This window comes from Coffea arabica, chromosome 11e, assembly GCF_036785885.1.
Source record: "Coffea arabica cultivar ET-39 chromosome 11e, Coffea Arabica ET-39 HiFi, whole genome shotgun sequence".
Taxonomy (NCBI): domain Eukaryota; kingdom Viridiplantae; phylum Streptophyta; class Magnoliopsida; order Gentianales; family Rubiaceae; genus Coffea; species Coffea arabica.
In genome coordinates this window covers 54,872,670-54,888,632 of record NC_092331.1, presented here as the reverse complement: position 1 = coordinate 54,888,632, position 15,963 = coordinate 54,872,670, and the positions used below count along the sequence as shown (strand labels likewise).

The 15,963-nt window shown below is 35.9% G+C and overlaps 2 protein-coding genes across 2 annotated transcripts; both read left to right on the top strand.

The window, feature by feature from the left end:
• The first annotated feature begins 728 nt into the window (after positions 1 to 728).
• On the top strand, positions 729 to 2,563 carry LOC113719652 (uncharacterized). Its single transcript, XM_027244907.2, has 2 exons — positions 729 to 1,170; positions 1,363 to 2,563. The coding sequence occupies exon 2, from the start codon at positions 1,678 to 1,680 to the stop codon at positions 2,395 to 2,397; it is 720 nt and encodes a 239-aa protein (XP_027100708.1). The 5' UTR covers positions 729 to 1,170; positions 1,363 to 1,677; the 3' UTR covers positions 2,398 to 2,563.
• A 4,198-nt stretch (positions 2,564 to 6,761) lies between these two features.
• Positions 6,762 to 12,115, top strand: LOC113718557 (uncharacterized). The gene is made up of 2 exons (XM_027243453.1): positions 6,762 to 7,527; positions 10,758 to 12,115. Exons 1-2 carry the CDS (start codon positions 6,762 to 6,764, stop codon positions 12,113 to 12,115), a joined length of 2,124 nt encoding a protein of 707 aa, XP_027099254.1.
• Positions 12,116 to 15,963: the final 3,848 nt, after the last annotated feature.

Here is a 15,963-nt window from a genome sequence, read left to right as displayed (position 1 = left end):
AAATTAAGCAATTGTCGGCTCGAGATTTCTGTAGAAATCTTCGTTGCTTTCTGAAGCACCTGATTATATGAATATGCACTTTGGAAGCATTATACAAGGGATTTCGAAGGTGAATATGCACCTGATCATTTGTATGTTCCTTCTATAATTTTGTTTTGGATTCAGTCACTAACTAGAATTGGTAAAATAAGAGCTCCAGCATTTGACGGTCAGTCAAAGTATCCCACAAAATTCAAGCGCTTAGAAACAAAAGTTGCACAGTGCATCCTTACGAAGATCAATTTCTCTTGCATGAATTGTGTACTAGCTAAAGATAAAAAAAGAGGGAACAAAAAACAGAGAAAAAAGGTCATACTTTCACAGTTTCGCATACTTTTAAGCTCATGATACTCTATTTGGATAACAATTCAATTCAAGAAAAACTTTTGGATTTTTATATTCCTACATGGACAAGAATGCCCTCAATTCCGCCACTCATAAACAGTTGGAATTCACAAAAGGCTAACAATTTGCACTTTTGATACATCGAGAGCCAATTTTTTTTTTTTTATAATTGTTGAACGGCTAACACTTTATGAGGCTAAAATTTTGAGAGCCACTTGAACTTTTTTATCAAAAAATAATAATAATAAAGACAGAGATAGAGATAAACTTGAACTATATTTCACACAAAAATCGATACAAATGCTATTTACAGTAACTAATTCAAACTACTTGGATTTAGTAATAGCTCTTGCCAAATTGTTGAATCCCTTAGCAGGCCAACAGCCACTTAGGCTGTTGGTCATCACTAGTACTTTAAAGTCTTGGACCTCTCACTTTATCACTTAATTGTGGTTGTCACTTTCAAGTGACTTCCTCTGACTGAATTCTCCGTCGGTTAAACTCTCTCTTTCTTTAAAATAAGTTAAAATAAGTTATACAAATGCTATAGTTACAACAAAAAAGAAAATAACTCCCTTAGCAGGGCAGGTCGAACTGTTCTAGGACTCCTAAATATTCAGCCTTTTTCAACTTTTTTCAAGAAAAATGAGAAGAAATCAAAGACAAGACTTTTGGCACTTGGGGCGACTTGGCTGCTTCTGCTTCGTTAACCACAAGTTATCATCGCCGGCTTTCTTCTAGCAATCGTGATTCCGATCATCAAAGGCCTTTTCTCCTCTGCTGTTGGTAAGCTGTAGCTTCTTTCTCGCATGGATAGTTGTCAGTCCCCAGCTTTTTTGCTTTGTCCTGGATATTAGTATGTTCTTTTTCTTTTTTCCTTTTATATTTACTTATTGCAGTCCGGTTAAAGCCTTAAAGGTTTAAATCTAAACATCAAGGTGATTTCTTTGTTAATTTACCATTGATTACATCGGGTAGGATTGACAGAGGGAAAGATGGTTAATGATGAAGTTGTTTGTCTGCTGGAGGAGGTGGACGAGTTAACTACTATCCTACTCAAAATACTGTATATCAAGATATTGCAAGCCAAGTTATTTACTGAAAAAGTTGGTGAGGTCATCAGAGTATTGGAAATGGAAGGACCCCCAACTTTGCCGGACCAACTAGTAGAAGATATTGCACCTCTTGCACTGCCTGTAGGAGATAGGAGATTTTTCTCGGAGAACTAAGCTACTAATTACTTCACCGTTATATGATGAGTATAGGAAGAATATTCGTCACGGCTGGGAACGAATGCTATCAAGAGAAGCGCCAGAATTAGTAGAACAGATTGGTTTAAATGAGAATAAGCTGGAGAAATTTCTTGATGAATCTGACTTCTACAACTCCTGGGAAGATTTACGCCACAATTCAGCCTTACTACCTTGTCGTGAGGCGGTGAGGGATCTGCTTCAGTCTTGTCGAGAACTCAAAGACGCCATGAACTTTTTCCGTGAAGTGGGTACTGAGTCAGCTTTTCTCAGCCAACATCTAAAGTTCTTGCTGAGCTTTGCAGAGCTGTGCGGGCGTTCCAATGATTGGCGTTGTTGCCAATTTGTGAGAGGCATCATGGATGTTGCTGACAAAGCTCTTGAGGAGCTGGAATGTGCAGATAAATATGGTCTTAGATTAGAGATGCGGGAATTTAAATCAAATGTATATGCTTCAGCTAAGCTTGTAACGGAAAATTGTATCGAGAAGAAGGCCAAGAAATTTTTTGATGGGAAAAATGGGAAGCGATTGGTTTTGTTGGAGACTTTAGGAATGCTTCATTCCTTCACGGAAGAGATCGATACGACTCTTGGCAGGGAAGATCCTCAATCGCATAACGCTTCCTTTGGAAGAACTGGTTTTCCTTCACTGTCTATGATTCGCGACAAATTTGCTAGGGGAGATCTTCCTTCACTGCCTCTCACATATTATCTACGTGCTTTTCCTTTAGTTGAAGTAAGAAAAAGAAGAAGAGTTAAATAGTTTTCTAAAGAATGCAACTACGCAGATAGCAATGCATTGCAAAACATGATCAGCACAGCTTTGTACTGTCCAAGAGATTAATCTTCCCTGATTTTCAATTGTTGAAGCCTTGCTGGGCATTTAATTTACCAGCACATACCTATGTAGAGACTCATACACGTTAAAAGGAATGCATATTTTTATTATGCATTTTCCAGGAAAAAGAAAGCGGTGTGCGTTTAGAATGGGTACAAAAGTTAATTTACTGTCCTGATTTTAGTACTGATTTTAGGTACAAAAGTTAATTTACTGTCCTAATTTACAAAAGGAAAAACATACTGACCTTAAAGTACTTTCCAGATTCCTCATTTCAGTTTCACGGTTTTTTTTATTATTTTTTTCTTTTGGTAAAATAGTTTCAAGATACTTGCTGTAAAATGTCCTTGTGGTATATACTAATGCAAATGAAACACCTTGTTAAAATTTGTTTCTAAAGGAAAACAGAAATGCTTTTATGATGAACACTTAAGAATGCATATATTTATCTTAAAGAACTGCGCAATAAAGAATTTTCTCTTTGAAATAGAGGTCATGTTAGATTGAAATCCTCAAACTAGGCAACTAGTCCTGTGTATCTCTTTCATGCAGGTTTTGGTTCCCTAGGGTTGCACCAGATTTGCTAATAATATATGAGGATGTTAAAAATTTCGTGGTAATATGAACATGTAGTTAGGCAAGAATATGTGTTTTTCTTCAAGCCTTAGTGCCTTAGAAGCATTAGAAATTTCCAAACAGTTTTTTTTTTTTTTTTTTGGGGGGTTTAAAACTTCCATACAGGATTAGTCATATGACAAGAAATTCTGAGCTTATACTATAGTTCTTGGCCAAGTTTAGTCTCCGGATGCAAGCCCTGAAAGCGTGTCCATCTTGCAGGATCTTGATCTTCCAGGCCAAACCAAGTGCTTCCCATCTTGGAAGTGTGCAAGTCATTTTGATTAGCTAAAATTAAGAGTGGAGTACTTGAAGGTTAAAAATAGGAATGCCAGAATCATGGTCTTCTCTTTTTTTTTCCTTTTCTAATTTGAATTCTTTTGGACAAAACATGTAGTTTCTACTTCCCTTAGACAGCCCAGATAATATCTGCATCTGAATTGTGTGAACACGAAGGAAAATGAAATCAATTGGAGTACTTCCTCCACAAACTTTATCGTGATAAACGACCACTTCAAAGTGAAGCGTACAATTCTGGAGCAATCCCTTTCTAAAATTTTGGGGGAAAAAAATAGGACATATTGGTTTTTGATAAATAGCTTATCATATCTATTATCGCACTAACTTTCTGGTAGTATTTTAGGCATACTCGTGAAATTGACCCACAAATGGTAGTTTTATTGTATTTTACGAAGTTGTAAGGAAATTTTTGTTGCTGTGTTTGAGGAGTAGTATTGACTAGAAAGCCATGTGAAAGGATCACACACTGTCTCTGCTGTCAATTTCGTTGTAATTCTGCAGAGTGATAAAGAGACCAATATTCCTTCACGAGCTTGCCAAATAGTGAACCTGCTCTTTTTCATCAACTCGTTGGTTCATCATAAAACACAAGTTTCCTATTATGTTGTCAGGAAATTTTTAGCATAATGGTTATGCTCAAAAGAGTAGTTCAGCATAAAGCATGTGATAGAGAACTATGCAAGTGCTTTTCTAATCTAATTTATGTTACAAGCACTATGATTAAACTTAGGGATTAATTTTTAGGGACAACATCAGAAACTTCCCCTAAGGTTTTTCTTAATATCACCTAGCACTCCTAAGGTTTTAAAAATATCACTTACCTCCCTTACTTTTGTTATTTGTGTAACAAAATTTTTAAAAACCATAATCTACCCTTTCATTTGCTAAATAAAAATATTTTTAAATCACTTTGTTCACTTCAAGAAAACTATCACCTCAAAAACAATCTCTTGTAGTTCTACCACATCACAATGCTATACTCTATAAAAATATAAATTTAAAAATAAAAAATATATGGCTCTGTTGGGATTCTACTGTCTTAGAAATATTCGTTTTTATATTTGAAATCCACAATGACTTCAAAAACAACCTCAAAAATATATTTAAAAATGCACTAAAGTAAAATAAATTCTCACCCTCTTTCTCCTTTTTCACACACTATCATCACCGCTGGCCACCACCTTCGCCGGCAGTCACCATCCTCTTATTGAGAATGGGGGACCCTATGTCCATGTGATGAAAAAAAGGGCAGTGAGAGTGATTTAGCCGTGAAATTAAGGCGATTTGTTTTGTTTTTGAAAAGAAATACACTTGCATCAATTTATTATATATGCTTAAAACTGATTTCTTTTAATTTTCTATTTTTTCCCAACATCTTCTCAACCCTTATCCAAACCTTTAAACTGTACCAATCATTATAAAAATTAATTTAAAATAAGTAAATAAATCATACCCCACTTTATCACAATCACAGAAAGTAAAAGATAAACAAATTTTAGTTTATTATAATTTACAAATAAAATATTGCATAGTCATCCAAAAAATATGAGTAAGAGAGAATGATAGAGAAAATGAAAAAAGAAGAAAATGACTTTCGTTTGTTGTTTTTTCAATTTTTAAGCTCTATTTATTTGATATGTTGTGAATTATGTGCCCATGAGGGTTAATATAGTCTTTTTATAATTATTAGGGGAGGTAAATAATATTTTCAAAACCTCAAGGGTGTCAAGTGATATTAAGAGAAACCTTAAGGGAGGTTTCTGATATTATCCCTAATTTTTATACACAATTAGTGTAAAGTTTTTCTTTCTTTTTACACAAGTAGGTTTAGATGAATGCTACGGCATCACTATTCAAACTTTAAATTCACGTTTTGTCTATGTATCATATATCTATACCTATTAATGTAAAAAAACTTTACACTAATGGTGTATAAAACACTAATTCTTAAAATTATACAATAACATAGTAAAAGTGCAATGTTGTGACTGAGCTGCGGAATCTCTTTATCTCTTTGGTTTTAGATGGTACTTCCTGCAGTATTTTCCTTTTTTATTGTTAGCTCAGTTTGTATGATTATCTGTAGTGGATAAATTAAATTTAATTTCTATTTGAACTGTAGAAGAAAAGCAAAATATGTCTCCTAGCGAAAACTTGAATTAAAAGTTTAACCAGTTGATGTTGCCAGTCTGAGAATATTAAATGGTTCGGTTGCAACTTGCACAACTTTAGTGATGTGTTAGATTACTAATTTGTCAATTTGATTTATCACTAAGAACCCTAGGGATTAAGACGCTACTACATTGATTTGACAAAAAAAAAAAAAAAAGATTTGCACGCCACGGGTGAATTTGTATATGCAAGTAATTTTTAAACAAAAATTTGCAATAGCATCGTGATATGATATATACACATAAAAAAAATCAAGATATGATATATACACATAAAAAAAATCAAGTGATACATTATTTGTCTCCTGTCATATCAGATTGATTTGAGTGGATATTGTAAACTCAAATTAATTAAGCCATGAATCATGTGTAGAGTGGGTGTCAAACACCCCCCCCCCCAATGAAAATTAACATAACATGGTACGGACTATTTTCTTTCCATTTATTTGGTAGGGACCTCAATTAGCTTGCAGATTTACGTAAAATCCATTGAAAACCAACCAAAGATTGCATCCTTTTATTTTTAAAAAAAACTTTTATAATTAATGATTTTTTTGTTATAAAAAGTTTAGATGAGTTTGGCTTTGATCACAACCACGTATCACGGCATACCGTGAGTAGTGATCAGAGCCAAGCCCACCTAATTTTTTGGACTTAATGGTATCAAACTATCAACATCGATTTCTGCTAACCTGACCCAAGTAGGACTTGGTGGACATATCTCTAGGTTTAGACAGGGACAAGTCTATTAGTGGAAAGATAGGAAAATACTCTGATATTGGAAATTGATATTTGCACTTCTCATTTAACCTCTCAAATTATCAATGTCTATTTCTACTAGCCAAGAAAATCTCTGTCACCCAAGTAGGACTTGGTGGACATATCTCTAGGTTTAGATAGGGACAAGTTTATTAGTAGAATGATAGGAAAATACTCTGGTATTGGAAATTGATACTCGCACTTGTCATTTAACCTCTTACACTTCAATTTATTCACTAAAAATATATAGTCTCTAAACAATATTAGAAACTAATTTAAGAGTGCAGATATCACTTCTCCTAATATTTAACGTAACATAAGTTTTTAATGCCTCATCTATGTTCATGTTCCATTTTCTGACGTAGCGCGAGTGTAAAATACTAAAATATAGCCCATGAGTACATGCACTACCTCAAAAATAAAAGGCAAGGAACTGAAGGATACATGGCAATCAAGTTGGACATGGCTAAAGCCTATGATAGAGTGGAGTGGCATTTTTTGCAGGCAATGATGCAGAAGATGGGATTCTGTCCACAATGGATCAATTGGATTACTAGTTGTATGAAGTCTGTCACTTACTCTTTCAACTGCAATGGAGAAATCAAAGGCTTTGTTACACCAGGGAGAGGAATAAGGCAGGGAGATCCCTTGTCTCCCTACCTTTTCTTAATCCGTTCAGAAGGTTTCTCAAGCCTGTTGAGAAAAGCAGAAGGAAGAAATGAGATAAAAGGGCTGAGAATTAGTAGGCAAGGGCCTATCATTACTCATCTCTTCTTTGCAGATGACTCACTCATTTTCTGTAAAGCCAGTATTCATCAGGCCAATGAAATTATGAAGCTCCTCAAAACGTATGAAGAGGCATCAGGTCAGCTGATCAATTTAGATAAATCAGCTATATTTTTTAGCAAAAACATGAATCTGGAACAAAGGAAGGAAATATGCAGTGCTCTGGGTGGAATGGTAGAAATGACACAAGAGAAATATTTAGGTCTCCCAATGGTGATAACAAGAACAAAGGATCAGGTGTTTGGGTTCATCAGAGACAACATAAGAAGAAAGCTTCAGGATTGGAAAAATAAGTTACTAAGTACTGCAAGTAAGGAGGTAATGCTGAAGGTAGTCTCTATGGCAATGCCTACATATGCCATGTTCTGCTTTAACTGTCAAGGAAGCTGTGCAAAGACATTACTGCATCTATGGCTAACTACTGGTGGGGAGAGACATATGGGAAAAGCAAGATGCATTGGCTGTCATGGAAAAAAGTGGCACTGAAAAAATCTGAAGGTGGCTTAGGATTCAAGGATATAGAAGCATTTAATAAGGCTTTGTTGGGGAAGCAGATCTGGAGGGTTTTTGTAACAGCCCCACTTTCCCCTAAGGCGAACCAAAGGGGTTAGCGGACTGCCTGCCCAGCTCTCGCCAGGACTACGGGCAGTTACACGCGATCTAGAACGTTTCGGGAAAGTAAAAGCGCGTTCGGACAAGCCACAAGTATCAAATAATCAAAATAAAAAAAAACGAAAACGATGAATAGTGGCCTGGACAGCAAAATCCGGCCGGAACCTGGCCGGATTAGCGGCCGGATTCTTGGCCGGATACTGTCCAGTGAGCAAGTTCACGGATTCAAAATTTTCCAACGCAATCCGGCCGACAATCCGGCCAGTTTCTGGCCGGATTCCTGGCCGGATTCAATCCAGTGCCTTTCCGTCAAAAATTTTCCTTTTGCCGTTTGCAAGCCGAATCAATCCGAAAGTCAACCAAACATAAATACAATGAAATTCAACATTTACAACCACATTGGCATGTCAAAAGCTATTCCTCATGGATACACATGTTCGGTTTGTCAATCAAAAGGGTGAACCCAATACACATTAGGGTTTCATGCAAAGGGCTATTCAAAATAGACATATACATGGCTCAATTTGGCAACCAACAAGTATGATCCTTTCTTTCTCAAAATAGTCATTTTTCCTGTAAGGAAAACAAATGGAACGGAGTGAGCTAAAGCTCAGTGAGCAACTATCACATAATCAACAAAGATCACTTAACCTTAAACTTTCATTTCAAGTACGCAATTAAGAAATAAGACAAGTCGGTAAAAGGATACGGACGGCTCTCAAGAGCCCATTTCCACGCTTATATTCTTGATCCAATCTCATTGACTCTCCGTCAACGTTCATGAGTACCAACCGTAGAACCCACTTCACTCCCATTCCTTCCACCAAACATACCCCAACCGGGCCCGCACTCCAATCAGTAGCTTTTGGTAATACTCGAGTATACCGGAACCAAGAGTCTCATTACTACAAGATTCCTCAGTACAGTCCCCGTGGCATGTCAATTTTCACGACCAAACCCTCGCCGGCTCGATTCAATTGACTACCAACGGGGTTGAGCTCAGTAGTACAGTAAGGCCGTTGGATACTCCTCCAAACGACACCCAATCAGTTTTTCATGAAGTGAATTCAATATCTCATATAGCAAGTGCAGTATATCAGTAAAACGGTAATCAGTCATTAACGGTATCACAAGGGGTGAGGGCGGTCAAGTACACCCTCACCTCAATCCATTCCAATAGCCAAATAAGCCTTCAAGGCACCAAAATCACATATAACAAAGCCACATTGTAACATTCAAGTGAGTAGTATACTCACACTCAAGTAGGTGATGTGTCAAGCACCGTCGCTAAACGAACGTCGTGCACCACCGTCACTTCCTAGAACATGCAAACAAGTGCAATGAGACTCGATAACGAGTCATAAAGCAATGCCAATCACAATCCCAATAAGGTTTTCTATGCATATATAGGCATTATAGCAAACCAGAAAATTCAGCAATGCACTAACTTGTCCTTAACAAAAAAACAGTTTTCGTCCTCCTTATGCGGTAATGGCACAAAATGCGCTACGCTTATCGGATGAGGGTGCAAGACCCACCATCGAGAAGCTAAGAGACAGGGCTACAACAATGTAGAAGGCCACTCAGTCCAAATCCTAGTACAACTAGGTCAAAAATGCAGAAAACCAACCCAGAATCGTAATTGCAGGTTCCCAAATCACACAAAACTGTAATCAGTCTATCTCAGCCTACACAGGTCCAAATGCATTGATTCCAAAGGTATATGAAAGCTAAGACATCAAGCTACATTTCATCAGAAGACACCAACAACAAAATCCAAACCAATTCCAGTCAAAACAGGCAATTACTATCGCAGTTCGGACATTCTGTTCACCAAAAACAGCAACAGTAAAAATGGCATAACTCACTCTATACGACTCCAAATGCCCTGAAATTTTGCAGACACTTCATACTCATCAATACCTACAACTTTCATGTTTTGAGCAAAGTCCAATTCGGCCTCTATCTATGATCTAAAACCGGACAGAATTAGGGGTTTTGAAACCCTAACATTTCTCAATTCAATCCAAATCCAAAATTGATTGCATTTATCAACAATTCACACCTACTAGAGTCAAAGCCCCTTATTACCAACCATCAAAAACAACCACACCATCAAGAACATATGAAACCAGAAAATTCCTCAAAAAACAAAAAACTCAACCAATTCATTCCAAACCATGAAATAATCCACAATTTCTAACACAATAGCCACCATTAGGCATAAATTCAACATCATTAGATATAGGAGGGTGTTCATATACCACTTACCAAGTAATCAAGAGAGAGGAAGATGTTGGACACCTTAAGTCTTCAAACAAACTTCACTAAACTACTTACTAGCACCCAAGGGAGGAATTTTATGGAGTGAAATCTAGTTTAGGTATTTGTTTTTGGAAGATTGGACCAAATGGAAGCTTGAAAATTGATGAAGTTTCTTCCTTCTTTGAGCTTGAGAGGGCCGGCCAACAAGAGGTGAAAAATGGTGAATTTTAGTGATTTTTGAAGATATTAACCACTTAGTCAAAATAGTCAAAAAAAAGAATAGTAACTCTGAAGTCCTAACCAATATCATGGTGACATGTGGCACTCCAATAAATGCATTCCTATCCTTTCTTTTCTCTCTCACATCAATCATATCACACACTCTACTTATCTCTTATCACCCGATAAATTTTTCACAGTATCCGAAACTTAACCTTATTGGCCGAATTTTTCCGAACTTTTCGCACTAGCGGGGCCCACATCCATAATCTATCCGTAATTTTGCAAAAACTACCCAATGCTAGGAAAATCATCTAAAAACTATAATTACTCATAAAATCCACCAAGAAAATTTTCCTAAGCCAGAAAATGCAGAAAACAAGCAATTAAAGGGGAAAAACCCTAGGAAAATTCTTAGGGCAAAACGGGTTCTCACAGTTTTAACCAATCCAAATCTACTCATCAGTAGAGTACTGAGAGCTAAGTACTTCCCTAAGGACTCCATATTCAAGTGCAAACCTCAAAAAAATGTCTCTTGGATTTGGCAAAGTCTATTAGGAGCCAGAAGCTTAGTTGAAAAAGGTGTGATCAAGAGGATTGGCAATGGGAAAAGCACAAACATTTGGGAGTATAAATGGATTCCAGGATCATCTTCTGGTAAGCCTTCTACCCCAAGACCTCTTAACAGCTCACTAAAGATAGTACACGAGCTTATCATTCAGAAAAGATGGGACAGGAACACCATTTTTAGAGTTTTTAACCAAAGTGATGGAGAGAGGATTTTAAGCATCCCTATCAGTTCAATAGGTAGGGAGGATAGCTATTTTTGGCAACACAATGCAGGAGGTTGTTATTCTGTAAGTTCTGGATACAAACTTTTGATGGAAGAAAATAACAGTACTGAGAAGGCAAAATTAGGAAAAGCTGGTCCAAGCATAATGGAAGAAAGCCAACAACTGAAACAAATATGGAATACTCTTTGGAAGCTTAACATAAAACATAAGATTAAGCTGTTTATATGGAAGTGCATCAAAGGGGCATTGCCAGTCAGAGAAGCAATCTTCAGAAGGACAGGAATGGGAGATTCAATATGTAGAGCTTGTGGGGAGAGCCAGGAAATAGTGGAACATCTACTATTAAACTGCCCAAATACCTTGGATATATGGAAAGTGACCCCAATACAATGGGATGGAGCTAGAGATCAACAAGGAGACTTCAAACGATGGTGGAGCAAAATATCAGAGGCAAAGACAAGACTAGAAGGGGCACAGCATATTGGACTGACTGCAAATATTCTGCAAGTGTGGAAAGAAAGAAATAAGAAGGATTTTGAAAATCAAAACAGATGTCCACCGGTGAAGACAATGAACAAGGCTCAGAAGGAGTGGATGAAACAAGAGAAACAAGGAAAAACTAAGGACAGCATGAGCACAGGAGAAATAGCTGTCAACCAAACAGTACATCAGCAGGAGCATGAAGATGAGGGGATCATAATACTGGAAGTGAATACAACAAGCCAGCAAAGACAGCCTTCATTTGGAGTTGGAGCCATAGCTAGGACATACCAGCACACAAGGATTGTAGAATGGGCACTAAAGGAGAGAACACTCGGAACGAAGATCCTTGATGATGCGGTAGCAGTTAAACTGGTCTTAAGTAAAGCTATGGAGCAACATTGGGACAGGATCAAAATCCTTTTCCACAACAAAGAATTACTGAGACAGTTAAGGCATCAGAGCTCCTCAGAAAGCCGTTTAGCAACATTGGTTGATGATATTACTGAATTGCAGAAGATGTTTTGCATGTGCTCTTTTGAGCTGGTTAGTGAAGAAAATATGACAAATTGTAAAAGACTTAGTTTTTATGCCTTAGGCATTCTTGTGAATGAGGAATGGTACTTTCCTCAGTGCACTTGAGCACTAGTTGTAAAGCTTTTCGAGCCTTTGCTCACACATGTAAATTCCTTTTAGTGAATGAAAAAATCTTATCGTTTCATTAAAAAAAAAAAGAATGCTTTATCGAAGTTTTTTGCTTTTTTTTTTGGGTACCAAATTTAATCATAACTCTTGTGCCCTTATAAAGTTTACGAATTACAACATCTCAATTAAATGCAGTCCACTACTCTGCCCATCTTTTGATCTTCTGACAATTAAAATCATTTCTGCAAATATGAGTTATGAATTACAGATGGCTTCTTTGGCCCCTCGGACTAAATCGGATTCTTTTTTTCTTTCTTTTTTTCGTCGGTTAAAGGATATGGTTATTGAATCCTAACTTATCTTCATTCCATAAAAGAAAGTTGATGTGCGGAAAACGGGGTGCGGTGAGGTGCATTGGTGGGTGTTTGGTATTTATTGCTAAATTGTCTTTATTCTATAAATATTAAAAAAATAAAAATAGTGGAGGTGTTGGGCAGTTGACCAACAGCATCATCCTTTACATTATTTGGATTGTAAATTATTTGAAAAAATTTTGTGAAAAAGTACTGTAGCACTTTTTTGATATGATATATGTAAGATAAAAAGGTGATTAAAAAATATGCTGATGATGCAAGCAAATAAGTGTGTATAAATAAGGTGTAAATAAAGTGAAATAATTGACAATCCAAACACTCAAATCAATATTTACAATGATTGGACTGCATGAGCTCAACTTGATGACACATTTATGTTTAATAAAAAAACAGCATCATTTCATTAAATCTGCGTTAGTGACAGAAATTATATCAATTATACAAATCTAGAAAATCAATAACGTATAACATTGAAATTCTAAAAAAAATTAAAAGATAAAATATTTTTAATCTTAAGATCATTCGCGTATGCTTCCAACTATACCGCATGCTTCCTTCTAAATCTGATAATGAATTGATTTAAATTCATATATTAAAGTGAGAATTGACATGGTGACAACCAAATTTCAAAAAATCTATATCTAATATAAGAGGTAGACTAACCACAAAATCTCTCACTAAAAATTTTTAGAAGAGAAGAAACTCTCACTAAAAATCTTTAAGAGAGAAGAAACTCCCCCTAAACAACCTCTCCACAGGAGGAAATTTGATGTTACATGTTTGATTTCAAGACATTGAAGTCAATATTGATTTCAAGATATTGATCTTTCACCCGCCGGTCCATCGGATCCACATAAAACTAGATTTTTTCAAATAACATGAACTCCTATTAATTTTGTCCTGCTATAATTTTTTTTTTTTTTTTGGTAAAGAAAAGTTCAGAAAGATTGTATGGTTACCTAGTTCCAAAATCACAGAAAACATTAAAGTCTTATGAATGCTAAAACTTCGCGACCAATTAATTTTTGCCCGGGACACTCAGTTAGCTTGCAGATTTATGAAAAATGCATTGAAAACCAACCAAAGTTGCATCTTTTTAATTGAAAAGAATATCTTCTAGGCTTAATGGTATCAATATTTGATTTCTTCTGGCCAAGAAAATCTCAGACGGTGACCCAACTAGGACCACCCCCAAGAAAAGGACCCAACTAGGACCACCCCCAAGAACCCAACTAGGATGAAATGAAAAGGACCCAACTAGGATGAAAAGGACCACCCCCAAGAAAAGAACCCAACTAGGGCCAAGAAAATCTCTCAATATTTGATTTCTTCTTGCAAATGAAAATCTCAGACGGTGACCCAACTAGGACCCTAATTTTTAATATAAAATGAAATGGAAATGAAATGGATAAACAATTTTTATGATAGAGTTTCACAAATTTTTCTTCATTTTGTTCATTTGGTTTAGGTTTCATCAAGAATATTCACTTTTTTCAAACAAGATAAGGAGAGGCGGATCATATGGGATTAGAATATGAGGTTGTGAGTCACTTTACTTACACTTAGGATTAAAAATTATAAAATTATAAAATGACCCCTAATTTTTTAATATTTACATAATATACCTTGCGGGTCGGGTACCCATGGGTTTTTATTTTCTTGATCCATATTCGTATCCCTTTTTAGGGTACCCGACCCGCATCTGCCCCGCTAAAAAAAGTTGGATCAGATATCCTATTTTTCGGATCGAATTAGTCAGGTTTTCGGATCGACGGATTTTTTGACCCACCCCTAGTTATAGATTCTGTGAACCCCTTTTGGATAATATTCCAAAATTCCAATATCTTTGAAAAATCCTTCATCATTGACCTCCAAGTCTCAAAATTATTTTTACCATCAAAGATAAAAGCAGGACAATATTGTAAATAATGGGGATCCATACTTTAGTTTCACGAACAAGCTCCAAGCCCCAATTTTGCGGACAAACCCCAGGATCAAAGTCTAGAGCTCTGATATCACTTGTTAGCACACCAAAAATCCTCGCGCACAGCAGAAACAATTTTGACACATATAAAAATATGTGGGAAGAGGAGGAGAACAAATACTCAATAATTTATTTATTTCAAAACCCAGCAATAATAAATATCAAGTCATAACTTTTCGCTCACAAATCTTAACTATGAGATTTTCTCTCAAACCTACTCTTAAAACTCAAGTCAACTCTTCAAATAATAACTTACTAAGCTGTTAGTATTTATAGACTCCAAAATTTTTTAAAACAAATACAGTTATAACCCAAAACTTACTTGAAAACTGATTGAGATTTCTTAATTTAATATGGAAACTAGACAAATAAGACACCAAAAAGAATTAGGAGACTAATACTAAAATAGCTTGGTTTAATTTCCTACAAAAATTTTTTTAGTACCAAACTTTATTCTAACTCTTATGGGGACCTGTTTCTTTGCATCCATGAGTCAAGAATCAAAGGGGCCTCTATTAATTTATTAAATACATTAAATAATGTCCAGTGCACTTAACTTTCATTAATTCCCGTATTTCAAGTAAGGTTGCTGTGATAAAGATTACGAATTACGATGTCCCAATTTAATACAGTCCACTTCTTTGCCTATATGGCTATATCTTGTTTTTTCACAATAAAAATCACTTCTGAGAATTTAACCCCCCCAAACATGAATGACATATAGCTTGTTTGGCCCCCCCGACTGAATTGGACCTTTTTTTGGGTTAAAAGATTTGGGTATCTAATTCTACGGTTTGACTAACGAGTGTGTATTGGCCACTCGTTAAAAAAGTACTAGATATTAGTTTTTTTTTTTTTGAAAAAGTATAACTAATTTGAAAAAAAATGTTGCAATTTAGGAGGTATAATAAATGTTAATATGTATTTTCACATGATAATTTTACTGTACTTTAGATGTCTTAATGAGTATCCAATTGAAACTCGTAAGAAAACAAATACATATTCCGGAATTATTTTCATTCCATTAAAAAAAGAAAGCTGATATACATAAAACGGGGTGATGCGAGGTGCAGTTGGTGGGTATTTGGTATTTACTGCAAACTTATTCCCGAATTATTTTCATTCCATTAAAAAAGAAAGTTGATATACATAAAACGGGGTGATGTGAGGTGTAGTTGGTGGGTATTTGGTATTTACTGCAAACTTGTCTTCATCCTATTAAAAGAAAGTTGATATACACATGAAGAGGCTGTTCCTAAATGGTCAAGCCGAGCTGACCTGATGCCTCCTCTTCCTGATCGAGGTGATTTGGTGGTGTTCTTTTCTTAATACACATACTAGACAGGGCATTTTCCCTCGAAATACCTCCGATGATTAAGTTAGTTTTCTTGGAAAGTTAATAATGAAACAGAAATAGAAGAGTCCTTACTCTCTTTTTTCTCCTCCCCCTTTCTGAAGGAGAGGGAGTAGTATTTATAGGGGACAAG

Coding starts and splice junctions, on each gene's coding strand:
- LOC113718557 (XM_027243453.1), top strand. CDS start 6,762: ATGGCAATCAAGTTGGACATGGCTAAAGCCTATGATAGAGTGGAGTGG. Junction 7,528..10,757: donor GCATCTATGGCTAACTACTG/GTGGGGAGAGAC, acceptor AAAGTCTATTAG/GAGCCAGAAGCTTAGTTGAA.
- LOC113719652 (XM_027244907.2), top strand. CDS start 1,678: ATGCTATCAAGAGAAGCGCCAGAATTAGTAGAACAGATTGGTTTAAAT.